Source organism: Notechis scutatus, chromosome 3, assembly GCF_049901735.1.
Source record: "Notechis scutatus isolate UNSWTSFEM ecotype Mainland chromosome 3, rNotScu1.2, whole genome shotgun sequence".
NCBI lineage: Eukaryota > Metazoa > Chordata > Lepidosauria > Squamata > Elapidae > Notechis > Notechis scutatus.
The window spans coordinates 56,901,877-56,918,407 of record NC_142011.1 but is presented as its reverse complement, the minus strand read 5'-3'; the positions used below and the strand labels follow the sequence as shown (position 1 = coordinate 56,918,407).

Here is a 16,531-nt window from a genome sequence, read left to right as displayed (position 1 = left end):
TGGTTTCTTCCACAAACTTCAACAAGCAACACTGTCAGCCAGTATAGTCAAAGGCTGAGAATTCTGGGTACTGAACTTCTAGCATGTCTGGAGAGCACTAGATTAATAAAGGCAATGGTATGGGCAGTCCCAGCCCAATGGCTCCTACAGAATTCTAGACACAAGGAGTTTCCAAGTTTTGAAACTTTACTGAATACAAAAGTCTGATCGTAGTGACCAGTGTTGCATTCACCATAGGCTTGAAAAGGGATCAAAACATTCAAATGTACAAAAGTCACCAACACCCGGGCTATTTGACATGCTGGTGCCTGGCTTCCAGCCTGGCCCAGTTGTCACCCCAAAGTGGACGGATGCAGGTGATTCTACTTGCCAGGCACCATAACCAGAACGAAGGAACACCAGCAGCTTCCTAGCTCCAAGCACTAGGGTGTAGGGCTGCCATCAAGATACCATCCGGGCTGTGACTGAGGGAAGTTTGATAAAAATAAAATAAAAGAATGAGTGGTTAAGGGCAGGATGCCGGGTAGAAACTGGAGGGCTGCTAGAACTGCTTGAGGAGTGGAAGTTGAGTGGATCAAGGGCAAACAGGCTGAAATCTACCTTCACGTTATTCCGTTCTATAACAATGGCTATAGGTTCTGCGTGCTTATGAAAGTGAGGAGCAAGCCCACTTTAGGGTATGTCAAACCATACATCCATCTACTAAAAGGTACAACCTCACTACCCATCCAATCTGCTCCATTCAAAGGAAGAAGAGAAATCACAGCTAAGAAGAAAGTCCTGTTGTACCATGCCAGACAGGCTACACATACATTAACCCAGGAAGCACTCAAGTATTCTAATGAGGATTTGTATAAAACACCCCTGTGTACTGGAGTCAGAAAAAAAAGCATCCAGGATCCAGCAGGGGACAGCACCAAGCCAGGAATGGAGGTGGGCAGTGGGCCAAACCCATTAGAGCTTTTACAGGCCTTGGAGCTCTCCTCAATTGTGAACCATCTCTACACCTTGGTAGCTGGCAGCCATTGTAAGACCAGACAGTGCCTGGAGTAAAGGCTCAAAAGGCAGTAGTCCTTCAGTCCGTGAGAAGAAGCAAAGAGCACTCTACTGTACTCTTAGGAATCTTTCAGGGACACAGCCTTGCAAAAAGTTCAGGGAGAGGATGGACTCTGCCAGAGACAAAGGGAAGGTCAAAGCCCTACGCAAGGCTTCTCTGCTCTCGGGGCCTTCCTCAGCAATCGGAGCTTGGCTCTGCCCAAAATTGAAACACCGGACCAAGCATATAACACACATTCATTCTCCAATCTGAAGGGCACTGCGGAGAACTGACTAGTGTTAAGGAGCTGGTCTTCAGCCAAAGGCCAGGACAAGACAAAGGGGTGTCCTGAGCCTTTTCCCTTTTCCCACAAAGGAGGCAGACAGGTCGTCCAAGTCAGGACACAGTCCTCTGAACCGGTCAGGGCTGAGATCCATGTTGCTCCTCATGCATGGGACCATGGGCAGGACCAAGCAGCAGAGTCAACCCCGAGGAGGGCGTGGCGGTGGTCGCCCAATATCCACAGTCACATTGGTGTACATGGGACGGCGAAACGTCTCCACGAGGCGGTACTGCAGTGAACCAATGCCATCACGTTTCATGGTCACCTTGGTATTCTGGATTTTGGTGAACCTGCCACAAGAACAAAACAGAACCTCATATTTCACCTATATTTTACAGTTTACTTTGGCATAGGCTAAAACAACAATCCCTCAAGTGAATGGAACAAAAGATTAAATAGAACATGACATCATTTGGTGGGATTCTGATCAGTGCATTACATAACATAACATTAGATAAATTAATGAATGATGCAGTGGTTTCTGTAGTTTTCACCATAATGCATTTGTTATTCCACAAGTACTATACAGGGCTGCCAAAACTAAATTACATCATTTGAAGACAGAGTTGCTACCCAAATCTTTCCATGGAGGTTTATTCAGGAAGAGGTTATACAAGAATCTTCCTCAAATTACATGCCCTGAGTGGAATTCAAAGTGAAATAGTTGGCAAGAGAACAGTGAAAACAGATTATATTTAAAGATTAAGGTTGACAGGAATTCAATCCTGCCTCACTTATCAAATAAGCTAAGGGAAACCTATGAAAATCAATATCAAATTTATACCATGCTAGTTATCCCACATTGTCTATTCTCTGCATCAGTGGTCCCCAACCTTTCTGGCTCCACAGACCGATGGCAGCGGTGGCGTGATGGGTGGGGATGGTTTTACACGTGCAACCTAATCTCGCAGATGCACAAATGAAGCTTCGCGCATTCGCCTACCACTTGCACAGCCTGGTTCCCAACGGGCCACGCACTGGTAGTGGGCTGTGGACCAGGGCTGTGGACCCCTGCTCTATACAGTAAATGCTAGGGCAGTCCATTCAAACATTTCTACCCTTTCCTGCATCAGTAGACCATAGTGTTAATCTAACCATTGATACATGTACATATATAGGCATGACAGGCAAATGAGAGTAGAATGGGAAAGAGAAGACTACACAGCATAAAATTCCCCTTGGAGACATTTTACAGCAGGGAAGTACAATCTAAGACTCAAGGATATAACTTCGTACCTCCTTCCAAAGTTTTCAGCAAATTCTATTTTTCAATGTTGATAGAAGGGGGAACTATTAAATATAAGAGGATTAAATATTGGTTTTATTTATTTAATTATTTAATCAAATTCCTTTCCCTTTTCCCACCCACTTCTTTATTTTAGTTTCCTTAATTTTTAAATTGTGGTTTCAACTTTCTTTTGAAAGGCTATGGTCTTTGTCCTCTTCTCACAAAATAGTCTGTACTCCTCTGCTACAAGGAGAAACATAAACATGTTTACAGCATATAATTCATCTCCCTTTGATAAAGAGAAGATCATTGAAAGATTAGTCTCGCAACCTTCCAATAGATGTCTGAAAGGTTGCTTTTGCAACAGAAAATTGATTTGCAGTCTGTGGTTTGAGAGTATGATGAAAGTTATGAGGATTAGATAGAAATTTAACACAGATACATTCTTACCGTTGGGGATTTGGTTCATTATGTCGATCACGCTCATGCTTGATCATGCGATAGCGCCCAATGCGAGCGTCAGGACGTGATACTTTCATGCCATTAAGTGAGATCCTGTGAAAGAACAGTATAGGACAGCGGTTAGCAAAACAGTGAGTTTCAAACAAGCCTTTAAAATAATGGAATTCTCCCAAACCCTCTCTAGTCTTTTGCCACCAACATTCCTGGCTTTCATGAATTGATCAAGGATAGCAATAGCACTTAGACTTATATACCACTTCACGGTGCTTTACAGACCTCTCTAAGCGGTTTACAGAATCAGCTTGTCGCCCCCAACAATCTGGGTCCTCATTTTACCAACCTTGGAAGGATGGAAGGATGAGGGTCGAACTGCCAAATTGCAGGCAGCCAGCAGGCAGCAGAAGTAACCTGCAGTACTGCATTCTAACCACTGTGCACATGCATGTGCATCCATGCATGAAGCCGAATGAGGTAAAAGCAGAAAACCATCCCCCTTTTCCCCCTCATCCTGCCACCACCTCTGCCAGTCTGCACCAGAAAGGTTGGAGACAGCTGCTGTGGACACTATATGGAAAAATGGATTACACAGTTCATGCCACCAACCCACAGACAACAAGTATAATTTACTGGATGGGCTTAGCCCAACTGAAATATCTCATATACCTGTTAAATATGTCGTCATCTTCTCCACCCCAGCCCCAGTACTCATTAGGGAAGCCATTAATCTTCAGAAACTGTGTCTTGCTTAGGCCAGAGACTCCTCCAAAGTAGCCAGAGTAAGGTAACCTGTTGGGGACAAGCAAGAGAGATGAGGATCAATCTAGAAAGCCTGTTGTAGATTAAGCCTTGATTTCTAAACCATATTTGTGACGTGATCTATGTCACATATTGTTCCCACAATAGCATGTTCTCTGTAAATCGTCCAATTTCTCATCACATTAATTGGACTCCCCAGATTCTATCTGATAAATCCAGGATCATATCCTTTTTTTCTTGCTTATTTTCAGTGTTCTGGAAACACTGATAACAAGGCTTACAACATGACATATTCACAAACCATTCCAGCCTAAGTTTTTACCTCTCTAGTATATAGATTTTGTGCTGGATAACAGAAATTTTCATAAAGGGACAGATTTAGGTATGGTTAAGTGTGCAGTGTGAATGTAAGTTACATCTTAGGTATGTGCATTTATTAAACAAAAACAAGTCCAGATTCTGCTTCTTCTTTATTCTTGAGTCTAAAAATTTCGAAGAGCCTCTGGTATCTCAGGAATAACCTGAGTGCAAAAAACTACATATACCTGTGAGTTCCAGTTAAGAATTTCATGTGAATGAAATCCCAAAGAGCTGGTTTTGAAATGTATTAAGAAACAGATGGGAACTTATCAGTTTCTTATACTATACTGTGCCAATAGCATAGTGAAATTCCAATCCAAATCAAAGTTTGAGTCCATTTGGCAAGGAAATTCCCAATCCATTTACTCACCGGAAACCAAACTTATCCATGGCAACAGCAAAGTGCCGAGGCTGGTCATAACAGCGATAAAGATTGCGGTCATCCATGGGCACAAGATCAACATCACTGAATATGAAGCAGTCATAGCTCTCATTATCTCTTAAGGCTTCCAGGAAGCCCACATTCAACAATTTGGCTCGGTTAAACGTGTCTTCACCAAACTGTTTGGAAACATCATGAATGACAGGGTAACCCCAAGCAACATATCCCTATGATAGTTACATTATATTTTTGGCCTGAGCTTAATTATTTTCTGCATTGTAAAAAAATTGACAATTATTGCATTTCTGTATATGATTCTAAATCCTCACCACTCGTCATAGCTTTTAACTTGGCTTTCCATACTTGACTATAACTAAAACACCATGACCGTCTCTAACCCATAGTGTAATACTATGGCTTTCTCAGTATGTTGGAAGCTGTTACTTCATCACTGGGAAAACCTTTCTAGCCCCACTCCCTTGAAGCCACATATCACTGAAGGCCAGAAATAATCACAACCAGCCCTTCTTCTTTTTGACATTCATTTTTGGACTTTCCCTGTCTCTCAGCTCCTCCATAAATTGAGGAAACTGCCAGGGTAAATGACTCTTTCCAGAGGTCTAATAACGTGTGTGTGTGTGTGTGTGAGAGAGAGAGAGAGAGAGAAATTAAGTTAAGACTATTAGCCTTACAAGACAGGAAACACTGTCAGATAAACTAATTCCACTTTATCACAAGGTTACATTAACAAAATGGTTCAAGTCTGAAAGTACTTTTCTTGCACATTCATTTTACAGCCCAAAAAAATTAAGGAGGGTCTCTTTTGAACCTCTTGCCCTGCCCCTATTCCTGCTGCAAGCTGACCATTCCCTTGGCTTTATCTCATTGCCCTGCCTCCCAAGGTCAGACTCACATACCATTCCAAGGCTGCAAACAGCCAGAGACCAGCAAGTCCTGCTCTGCTGCTGGTTAAGATAGAAAGGCTATTTCCATCAAGGCCAACTTTTCCTCATATGACACCACTCTATTCTAACTATCTCACTTATCCCCTCAGACTGCTACAAGAGGGCTATATTTTACCTTACATTTACCTGATTAATAATGTAGATTCCATAGGACACCTTCTGACGTCGTAGGATTGGATGCAGGTAGTGGAGCCAGTATTTGAGGTGATGCTCGCGGTGGCGGAAAGGTATGAGGATGGCCACTTTCTGTCGAGGCACACAGTCCAGAGGTGAATACTTGCCACCCTCCTGAACATCTGGGTTCTCCCGCTGTACTCTCTCCATGCTCATGGGAGAGCTAAATTCAATAAGGAGTCGGCCCACTGAAGAGAAGAAGAAAAAAGGATTCTGTTAGGAATGCCTCAGTTAGCCAACTCCAGAACAGGAGCTTACCCTTCTCAATATGAACCTGCCATCGATCCAGAGGAGGGACTACTGTCCTGAAAAGCTCAGCAAAGGAGCGTAAAATCCAAACATATGAAGACATGTAGTTCAAGCCACTGACATAATATGCACCATCATTTAATCACACACAAATGACACTGATTCCGGAATTTGCATCAGTCGTGTCTAATTCAAATTGTGTACATTTGCGTGATGATGTCACGATGCATACAATGCTACTTGATGCGCATATACATTCTGCAAATTTCCCTTAGGTATAATTGGGGCATCAAACCGTCAAGATACAATTAACCCACTTGCCCAAATATGTCTTGGTAGCTATACTTTTATCTAGGTGACCCATCTGCAAGCTGCCCAAAATAGGGTGTGCCAAATTTTTCAACTTTCAATTTCCAAACATTAGGGGTGCTCAAAAGTTGTGACATGCCCTTGGGGATTGCAAAGATATTTTGGTTAATTTAATATAATTTAGATGTGCTTGGTAAGTAACTACATAAATTTCATAACTTGTTTCATTAAGCAATGACTCAACAGCTGCCCTGCGAATTGGGCAGGATTATTACTGAAAGCAGCAATAGGCGTGAATAAGTACAATCGCTTCCATCTAGATCGGGGTCACCAACCTTTTGGACCTCAGGGATCACCAAACTCATAATTTTAAATCCCGCGGACCAGAGACCCTGGGATACCCAAAAATACCCACCCCATTTTCCTACCAATCGATCATTCTTTATTGGGGATCACAGAATACTGTCTCCAGCTCCATTCTCAGGGGGAGAGAGAGAGAGAGAGACTTCAGCTCCATTCTCAGGGGGAGAGAGAGAGAGACTTTTGGCTTCATGCAAGGAAAGCAGCAGAAGTCTTTCTTTCTCTCTCAAAAACTCCGCCAGAAATGAGTCTTTGCTGGCTCAGCCTCTTGGAGCAGGATGCCTTGCTGGGTCCCAAAGGATCATTTCTGGCAGAGTTTGGGGGAGAGAAAGAAAGACTTTTGCTGCTTTCCTTGTGTGCAACCAAAAGCAGAAGAAAGAAGTGGAAAGAAGCAGCCTGGTGGCCAGGTAAGGCACGTGGGGTGCATGGGGCAAGTTCCCCCCTCCGCCCTTTCCCCCCTCTTCTCACTACCTCATGTTGTTCTCAATGCAAGCGACGCAAGCCTTGTGTTCCCGTGGGCCATGTGGGTGGTGCAGCCTTGTGTTCCCACACAGCCTGGATTAATTGCTTTGGGAGGGTGCTTTGGGGGTGACATTTCTCTGTGGACCACTGAAATTTTCTTGTGGACCACCAGTGGTCCCCAGCCCACTGGTTGGCAACCACTGAGCTAGATAATGTGAAGAAAAACGTTTTTTCCTTATCTTTTCCCACGAGAATCCAGCTGTGGTGATCAGAGTAGTGGAAACTGTACTGTTCCTTCTCCATTATGCTAGAATTCTAACAAATTCTAGTTTAGCATCTTTTCTGAATAAACCCCTGGATGGTTCTGTTATCCCTGAGAGAAGGTTGAGTTAACTAATTTGAGATTACAGATGGATAGTAATCTCATTTTAGAGCAGGGGTGTCAAATTTGCAATGATACATTGTCACATGATATATTGTAACTTTTTCCCCTTCAGTAAACTGGGGGTGGGGGTGGCCAGTGCATGTCGCATCCAGCCCACCGGCTAGGAGCTTGACAACCCTGTTCTAGAACAACAATATCCATTTGATAAAGGCACACCCATTTAGCAGCTGAAGGTGGTAAGCACAAGTACTGGCTACTGTCTGCAGCTGAAAATGTGAAATGCTATGGCCTCCCAAACTAAAAAGACTATTTTTAAGCAGAGGATCAGCAGCCACTATTACAGTACTTTTGCAATCTGCACAGATGCTAAAACATTTCCCTAATTATTTGCAATCCGTACACAGAGATCCTAATAGCATGCGCTAGAAAACACTTCAATTTTATCATCAGAGTTACAACCGGTCTACTGAATTTTATTAGTCTGACTTATTAGGATGACTTTGAGTCCTATCCACTGACTAAGATAACTCTGTACTTTCTGTCTGCTTTGAGTTCCTACAAGGATGGGGAGAATATTGCAAATCCTGCAATGAGAAAGATTACATTCAACAGCAAAAAAACATTTAAAAGACAACTCTGCTGCAATGAATTCAGTTTTACCACTGCCTTGTACATTTTTAATATACTTTGGCAAAGATTAAAGTGAATACAATTTTATGGAAGGGGGACAGCCAGGAAATATAGGCCGACAAGAATTTAAGAGCTAGGCTAAAATGGGGAACAAATGGGTGTCCAAGGTAAAAATAAAATCATTATGTCACCACTTCTTGGTTTAACTCACATATTTTCCATTGCATCCTAATGACAGGATTGGATTATTTATCCAATGCCATTTGCAACCCTGGGCAGCTTCTATCTTATAGTTCCCTTCCTGCGCCTGAAGTCAAATATCACTTTTCAGCAAAAAGGGATGCTGAAATGCAAGAACAACAGGGGTGAGCAGAACAATGATACGCTCAACGATATAATGCTGGATCCTCCCTGCAGGCTTTCATTCAAGACAAGGTACAACCCAGGCAGGGTTCATTTGTAATCTCACCAAGACCAGGCGGCATCTCTGGGCAGGGTGGTAAGGGCTTCTCAGTGACGGTGTAGTTGCTCCCAACAGGCTTGATGCTTGGAGCCAGGAGCTCAGAACCCAGAGGCCCAGCAGTACCATTAGGCCGAGAGACGTTGGCATAGGGCAGAGAGCGGGAAGAGTTGCGTATGTTAAAGCGGCTGAAAAAGTCCAAGCGCTGGGCATAGACATCAAAATAGAGAATCATGATGATAAGGAAGTGCAGTAAACACAGGAGAAGTACAGCTTTGCAAATCCTCTCGAGGGTCACTCCCACCAACAATCTGCTCATCTTCTGGACACAGGCTGTTCAGCATCAGGAGAGCACAGCATTGGCAACTCAGGTCCAAACGCCAAGCCTGTTGGGGAAGAGACGAAGAAGTGAGGAAGGATACCTAAAACTTCCTTTTTAAAAAAATGTTGGATAAAATTAAGCAGACACGGCCTCTCGCCCAGCGAAAAATGAATGCATTTTTATCTCTAAAGCTATTAGACCCACTCGTGTCTTGCAAAATGACTATGCGTGCTTATGCTATGCGTCTTGGTTCTAACCTACCCAGACAAGCTCTTCCAATTTACTAGACATCTCCCTCAATAGGCAATATAGGCAGTTGGGCAGAAACAAGCCCAGCTGACAGTGCAAAAATAAAAGGCAGAAAGATTGGCTTTTAGCTAGAAGACATAGCCAAGGAGTCATTAGCAAAATAAGTGGTAACTTTCCCACTTATTACAATTAGTATCTCAATTATTCTCTCCTTAATAGCAAGAAGGAGAGGGCTATTTTGAGCACTGAAAAGGACAAGCTTAAGAATCCCCTGAAGAAATACAGAAATATGGGCATTGTGGCTCTTTCTCAGGAAGTAAAATTTCCCTGCCTCTACAGTGACAATTGAGATTAAGTCAGGGGTCTCCAACCTTGGCCACTTTAAGACTTGTGGACTTCAACTCCCAGAATTCCTCAGCCAGAAGTGCTGGGGATTGTCCAGATTGAATTCTGGGAGTTGAAGTCCACAAGTCTTAAAGTGGCCAAGGTTGGAGACCCCTGATGTAAGTTACATTCAGTTCCTACCACTTCATCGTTCCCATAAGAAGCCCTCCTAAGCCTTTTCTTTTTTGTGGTCTATCAAAGAGCCCTTTGCATTTTCAAAGGTCTGAATCACACAAAAATGCATAGAAGGCAACCCAGAGCAGTCAACCGTATCTATATCCTTCAACAACAATAAAAAATATCTATAGCATTTGGATTTGGAAGGAAACAATTTGCAACAGGAGGTTTATTTAAGATGAGCTGTTCCAGTGGTGGTATTCAGCAGGTTCTGACCAGTTCTGGAGAACCAGTAGAGGAAATTTTGAGTAGTTCAGAGAACCGGCAAATCCCACCTCTGACTGGAGATCTTACAGTATCCTTCCCCTGCCACGCCCACCAAGCCACGCCCACAGAACCGGTAGTAAAAATATTTGAATCCCACCACTGAGCTGTTCCATTCTCATTGCCTAGATTTCAATGTCTCAGCTGCAAAGTCAGAGAGAGAGAAAAGAAAAGGATAAGCTGAAACCGAGGCACAATTGAACATGCCTGAATAAAATATATACACTGTATATTTGTATTCTGTTGTCCAGCTGAATTTCATAGCTAAGACAGGACTAGAACTCACGGTCTCCTGCTTTCTAACCGCTAGACAAATTTACCTCTCTTATCTTATTATTACATTCTCCTTTCTCTTTCATTTAGTTTGCAAGATAATAGTAAAAAAAGCAGAGATACAGGCTTCATTTTTCAGTGACAAGTCAGATGCTTCTATGTATATTGTGTTGGTTGTTAACTGTTGCTCAATTTTCAATCCTTATTCAGTTTATTTGACGGAGTTTTTAATATTATCTAATTTAAAAATGAGTAAACAATGGGTAGGAGGTTTGCTTCAGGATTATGACTTGCAATGTGGGTCAAGTATCCCTCTCTAAATAATGCACTTCTTTGTCCCTCTTTGACTTCTGATTATAGTAGGAGGCATGAAGCAGGTCTGCTTATTCTGAGATTAAGAAAGAAGTCCCCATAATAGTCAAGTGCATTCAATAACAAAATTCTAGTGAAGTTTCACTGGATTTACAATTATAGTGAAAAAGTATAACCCCACTGATACTGATTTGAAACCACTTAAGGCAAAATAAAACAGCCTCTAATTTCAAGCTAAGCATACAGTTAAGTCAAACCAAATGGCTGCCTTGTATGCCAAGCGAATGCTCAGCCTTCAGTGTTAAAAGCCCTATAACACTCTTTCCCCTCTTTTTCTGAGTTTATTCCATGAGAATAAGAGCAGAAAACATCTCCTACAACCGAGCAGGAGGACCATCTGGTTGAGGTCTTATTAGCACCAGGATTTTCACCTTCAAAGAGAATAAGATTCTCAAAGTGGTTGGAAGCCAACTTTCTAACAGGAAAAAGACAATCAAGTGTAGAGAAAAATAAAGGAGTGCAATTAAAAGGCTAAGTTGGAATCCCATAGGACAAGAAAGCAAAGAAACAACATGTTATTGTTAAAAGCAACGCACAGCAGTTAATGGGGCTGACTGGAGAAAAGTGAGAGATAAAACAAAGAAGAGAAAGATGAAGTGGACAAATGGATCGGATTCAGAACAGAAGATTTTTTTTTTCTGGATACCATGAGTGGAGGTGAGAGGAGAGCCCAGCTGTTGGGGATCCCTGTCAACAATGTGCCACGGCTGGCTGAGAAAGAAGCAGGAGGGGACCAAGAGACAGCACTGCAGCAGCTGTGATGTGGAGCTCGCCCCGATGAAGGAATGTCATAATTAATTCATGATAATAATAATATCCTCCCACCAAATACAAGAACATCAGCCTCACTCTTAGCATTCAGAAAGCTTTTCCAAATGTGGCTTTTAAAATATGCATTTAAAACAAAGGTGAAGATGAGAGAAATGGCCGAGTTGAGATGAATCCGGTTGTTTGGTGTCAGATTATATAATATATATTATTACCACACAGAATCTAAATTGACAGCAATTGTTATTATTGATCGGTCTAATAGTTTAGTATAAAAATCCTCTTCATTGATGCTAGAGTTTTGCAGATCTATTCATCTTCAGAAAATACAAGAGGGTGGAAGAATTGTGCCAGATAGGATGGTCAGCCATGCAGGCTATCAAAGAGGCTGTGCAACTGAAGAAAGGCTCTCCGTTGCCCAAGGTGGAATATTTAAGTTTGTGATGGAATGGAGCAATTTCCAAGCAACCTGAGAAAGGGGCTGTTCTACTGAATGCCCACGTGGCCTTTAGAACCCAGAAACAGCCATTGCTCTAAACAGTATTGCTCCTCAGGGGCCTCTAGAAGCTCAGGAGTTCTAGAAAAGGAGGTGGATGAAGAAAGTTCTAGAGCAAAATTTGGGGAAGATGAGAAGCAAATAAGACTGGACATGGGCATGAGATGAAGAAGGAATTACTTCTCCACATTTACTGCATGTGTAGAAGAACATCACCAAGCTGTACAGTTTAAAATGACCCATTTTTTTCTTGAAAGAAATAGTCTAGACCCAAATCAGTGCAAGTTGTGACCTTTGGCCATTATTTCATGGATAAAATTATTCATATAATATCTGCTGCACATTGGTTGAAAGAGATGGAAGAGACAATACCTTGCAATATTATTTGAGAAGTTATGAGCATGTGACTTCTGACTTACACATGTGTAGAGAGTAAGGAATGTGACCTTAATGGGGATATACAGGAGCTCTATCACCTAGGAAAACTGGGTTGAATAATATTTAAGTCCAAAATAACTAGATAACATTTGGAAAATGTTCAAGCAAATGTCTCACTAATGAAATGAACTATGAGGAGGAGGACTATCAGATCTGCAAGATTCTGTTATAAAGCCAATCTCAATAAAAGTAGTTTTAACTTTCTTGAGTTGCTTTCCTAGTCTGATCCATCTAGTGGGGCTGATAGTATGTGACTCAAATCACATTAGTCTCCTTTGTTTTTGACTTATGCCCTGGTGAAGCATGGATGGTGAGAAAGCAAGCATCCTTATCTTGGTTTCACTAGCTGCTGACACTCTTGATCAAAGTATTCTTCTGGACCATCTACAGGGATTGGGAATTGGAGGCATTATCCTAAAAGGGTTCCATCCTTCCTGAGTAGGTTCCAATTGACCAATATGGAAGAAGTGGGGGAAATTAGATCCCTGAGTGCTACTCAAGGCTTGGTCCTCTTCCTCATCCTGTTGAACATGTACATGAAACAGCTAGGGAAGGTCACTTTCCACTTCAGGATAAGGTATCATCAGTATGTATCATATATCCAGTTATACATATTCACCCTTGGCCTAAGTATCTTCAAGACTACTATTGTGTATAGATTTTTGCCTGGCCAATCTGAGGCCACAGAATGGCTACCGAAGGAACTCAGTGTTAAGGGATGCAAATGGAGGAAACTGAAGGCAGGGATTCTTTGTGAGGGGTTTCTTTATCTGGAATAAGGTAGCTCTCACAGTCTTGGCTTTCCAGAAGGTTATAAAAATCTCACTGTTCTGGCAGGCCTTTGGGATTTGAGTCCCGTAGAGCTTCTGGTGCCAGAAATACTGATATTATATTAAATGTTTTAATATAATTGCATATTGTATTTCTGCAATTGAACTTCTTGTTACTATTGCATTGACTGTGGCTATGGCTTTTATATACAGATGAAGTACCTTACTGAAGTGGCTTATAACTGAATGAATGAATGAATGAATGAATAAATAAATAACCCTTAGTTAGGCAAATATTAGTTAATTTCAAAGCATTTAGTTAATCAATCAAGCAGGTTCCTGTGCAGTATACTTAATTACCACCATTCCACTTCTCCTTTGGCAGTATTTTCAAAATATTCCTGGTTAATATTAGACAGTTTTTCATTTGTTTTCCCTGCTGAAAAAGAGTGATTCCTCATTAATTCTTAGCATTTTTACAAATGTTTTTGGCACTGATTTCTGTGAGCCTTAAAAAAAGTTCCAGCGATCACATTCAGACTAAGAAAATGGCCATTTACATGGATATGATTACAACAAAAGGACTGACAGAAATGTATCTTATACCTTTGGTATACAAGCACCTTCCTAACATCACTTCCAGTGTCAGATTTCTTTCAGATCCAGAATTAATGAAACACACCCAAGGAAGAAGACGATAGTATGAACTTTAAGGGGTGGTAAAGCATCCGGCATCAATAACCAGTCAACTGTCTTACCTAGCAATATATTCCACTCAACTAAGAACTGTTCAAGAACAAACCAAGATATTGATGCAATGGAGGATGGTGGGAGGGGGGTGGCTATAAGAACCTTCTGTAAGTTTTCAGCTGTTTAATATTAGAAGCTGTTGCCTTAATGTCCATCAATTCAACCACTCTCTTGCACTACATGCGCAAAGGGCTGCACTCTAAGAAGCAGGCCATTGAAAGCATCATATCAGCATCATGACCAAGCAGCTACTGTAAGCTATTGGACTAATGCTCAACCACAATGCAGACTGAAAACTCCAAGCTCAAAAGTAGTTGCTTTTCAGTTTGCCACTTTGCACTTTCTCCCTTCTAGAGGAATACACTGGTTTCTCAGCCACTAAATGACACATCCAGACAGGCAAATTTTACAAAAACAAAAAACAAAACACCTAGAGGAAGCTATTTATACAAGCAGGGCCACTTTAACCTCTACTATTAGATGGAAACCCTCTTAAGTTAGTTGAAATAGTAAATAAAAATGCATCAAGATGTTTCGTCCTCTGCTTTTATTTTCCTAATTAATTATGTAATTATATGTTCCAATATTAAAATGAAGCAAAGGCAAGCCGTGAAAAACACAGGACTTTGAAGGGGATTTTTTTCCCCTTGCATCATTAACAATCCACTAATGGAATTGTACTGTTACTTGGCTATTCCTGGGTTCTGAATAATTTAGCTGGAAACTCAAGCTTTCTCTTCTGTACAGTGATCAACAGAAGAAAGGCTCCAATAACTAGATGACAGACAGAAATATGCAGGTTAACTATGAAGGCAAAACCCGTTATGAGGCAATGATGTTCCTTGAAAACTGACTTGATGTATGTGCTTCAAGTTACCAATGGTACCTTTTGAAAGCAGACACTTGCAAAAGTAGGAAAATAAAAGTAGGAAAATAAGCCACTATATACATGAAGATGTAAGAAGTCACAAGTAGTGCAGAGCTCTCTGATTTTTCAAATGTCTACTTTTCTAGGAGAAGAATACAGCACTCTTAAGGAAATCTATTCAGACTTGGCGCTCCAATCCTGTAACCCTTTTTCCACGTAAGCTCTTGAAGGGTGCAAAATAATTTGGCTTCAGAGAAACCCAGAATCACGTGGCAATATGGAGAAAGATAAACTGCTACCAGCCAAGTACATTGATTCAAATTCCAACAGCAAGGCCACTCTATATACAATAGGCAACCTGGCAAACAGAGCCATGCTGTGTGATTTCCCTCCCTCCCTTCACTGTTCTTCACTAGTAAAAGCATCTGATCTTTGTCTTTTTTCTTTTTCTTTTAAACAACCAGGCTAGTTTGTTTATCCAGGAAATCAGTAGCAAAATCAGTGGGAAATCTGACTCTTAGGTACCCATAAGGAAAAGGACCATAAAAGGAATCCTGCCAGAGAGAGGGAAGAGGGAAGGAAAAATGCTTGCCTTTTGAGTACCAAAGCCCATCCAGGGACAGACCAAACACAACTCCAACCATCCTTGATTACAAGAATCAACTTGGGGGCTTGTGCAGAAGCCATCTTGGGGGAGGATTGGGGGGGGGGGAACGAGGCTGGTTGGGGGAGGGGCTCAACTCTCAGCATCCTAGAGATACGCACTTACAGATGCAAGCACACCTTTTTGCACTAAGCCGCCCGCACGTTATCTGCCCGTAAACACACCTCTGGGCAAAGGTAGGCACCCCAGTTCCTTTCATCTACATTTCACGAAGTCAAAAACTTGCACCCACCTACGCCCTACAAGATACCTACGCATAGGGGGAAAAAACCCCAAGTCCTCACACAGCGGCCGCTTCACTCAACTGAGAATCACAAGAGAGCCTACTAAAAAAACACCGTCCGGGCACGGATGATGTGCCAGCCTGGGATGCGCTTCCCAATGGCAAAGAGGCATCCATGCAACCGTTGGATTGTTGGGGGGAGAGAGAGACATGATAGAAGGAACACACCCAATCCCCCGGCTCGACGACAACAAAAGAAGGGTGCCGGACCAGAAAGAAAAGGGCAAGGTCTCCGCCCCACTCCTCTTCCTCCTCCTCCCGTCGCGGTTTCCCCCTGTTTTCCCCTGGATTTTCCCTATTCCCCTTCAAACAGCGCGGGGGACTCGGGTTCTTCCCTGGCGCCGTTCGCTCCCGCTCACCGCTTGCTCGTTCCTGGCCGTGCTGTAAGCTCTTTGATGCCGGCTGTCTCTCGGCGCCCGGGCCGGGCGGCTCAGGGGACGGCGCGGCGATTCCACCACCACCCCCCCCGGCCCCAGCCCAGCCCGGCCCGGCCTCACGCCGAGCGGTTTCTCGGCCACCAGTAAGAGCGACCCCTGCGCGCCATCGCGGGCAGCACGAGCGGAGCTAAGGCGGGAGACCAACTGATGGCCAGACGAGTTGCGGGACTCAGGCCTGCTTGGGCGCGCCGGCAGCTCCGCCTCTTTGCCCGCTCAGCACCGCCCCTGCCAGCCGTTCTAGCGAGCCTGCTCTTTTCATCAGCCCCATTTAGTTCATCCGACTGGGGGTGGGGGCTGAGGCGCTTCTCCGAGGAGTCACGTGATGGAAGATGGTGGAGCATCTCCGAGGCTGGCGGGAGTCCGGGACTCTTTGAGAGGACCGGGATTCCCGGTCACATCGAGCAAGGAAAGATTTGTGGGAGACCTTCTGCTTCTCTTACCGTTCTGGTATTCAT

General features: G+C 42.9%; 1 protein-coding gene across 2 annotated transcripts; it reads right to left on the bottom strand.

Moving 5' to 3' along the window:
• Positions 1-168: 168 nt before the first annotated feature.
• On the bottom strand, positions 169-16,280 carry B4GALT2 (beta-1,4-galactosyltransferase 2). 2 transcript variants are annotated; one of them, XM_026665734.2, is made up of 8 exons: positions 15,999-16,272; positions 8,571-8,947; positions 5,659-5,894; positions 4,556-4,746; positions 3,733-3,855; positions 3,058-3,162; positions 2,616-2,669; positions 169-1,669 (listed from the first exon to the last, which is right to left on the bottom strand). In XM_026665734.2, exons 2-7 carry the CDS (start codon positions 8,878-8,880, stop codon positions 2,648-2,650), a joined length of 987 nt encoding a protein of 328 aa, XP_026521519.1. In that variant the 5' UTR covers positions 8,881-8,947; positions 15,999-16,272; the 3' UTR covers positions 169-1,669; positions 2,616-2,647. The 2 variants fall into 2 exon arrangements, with proteins under 2 accessions (XP_026521519.1, XP_026521518.1); XM_026665733.2 differs by lacking the exon at positions 2,616-2,669 and having other exon boundaries at positions 15,999-16,280.
• Between the last annotated feature and the right edge of the window lie 251 nt (positions 16,281-16,531).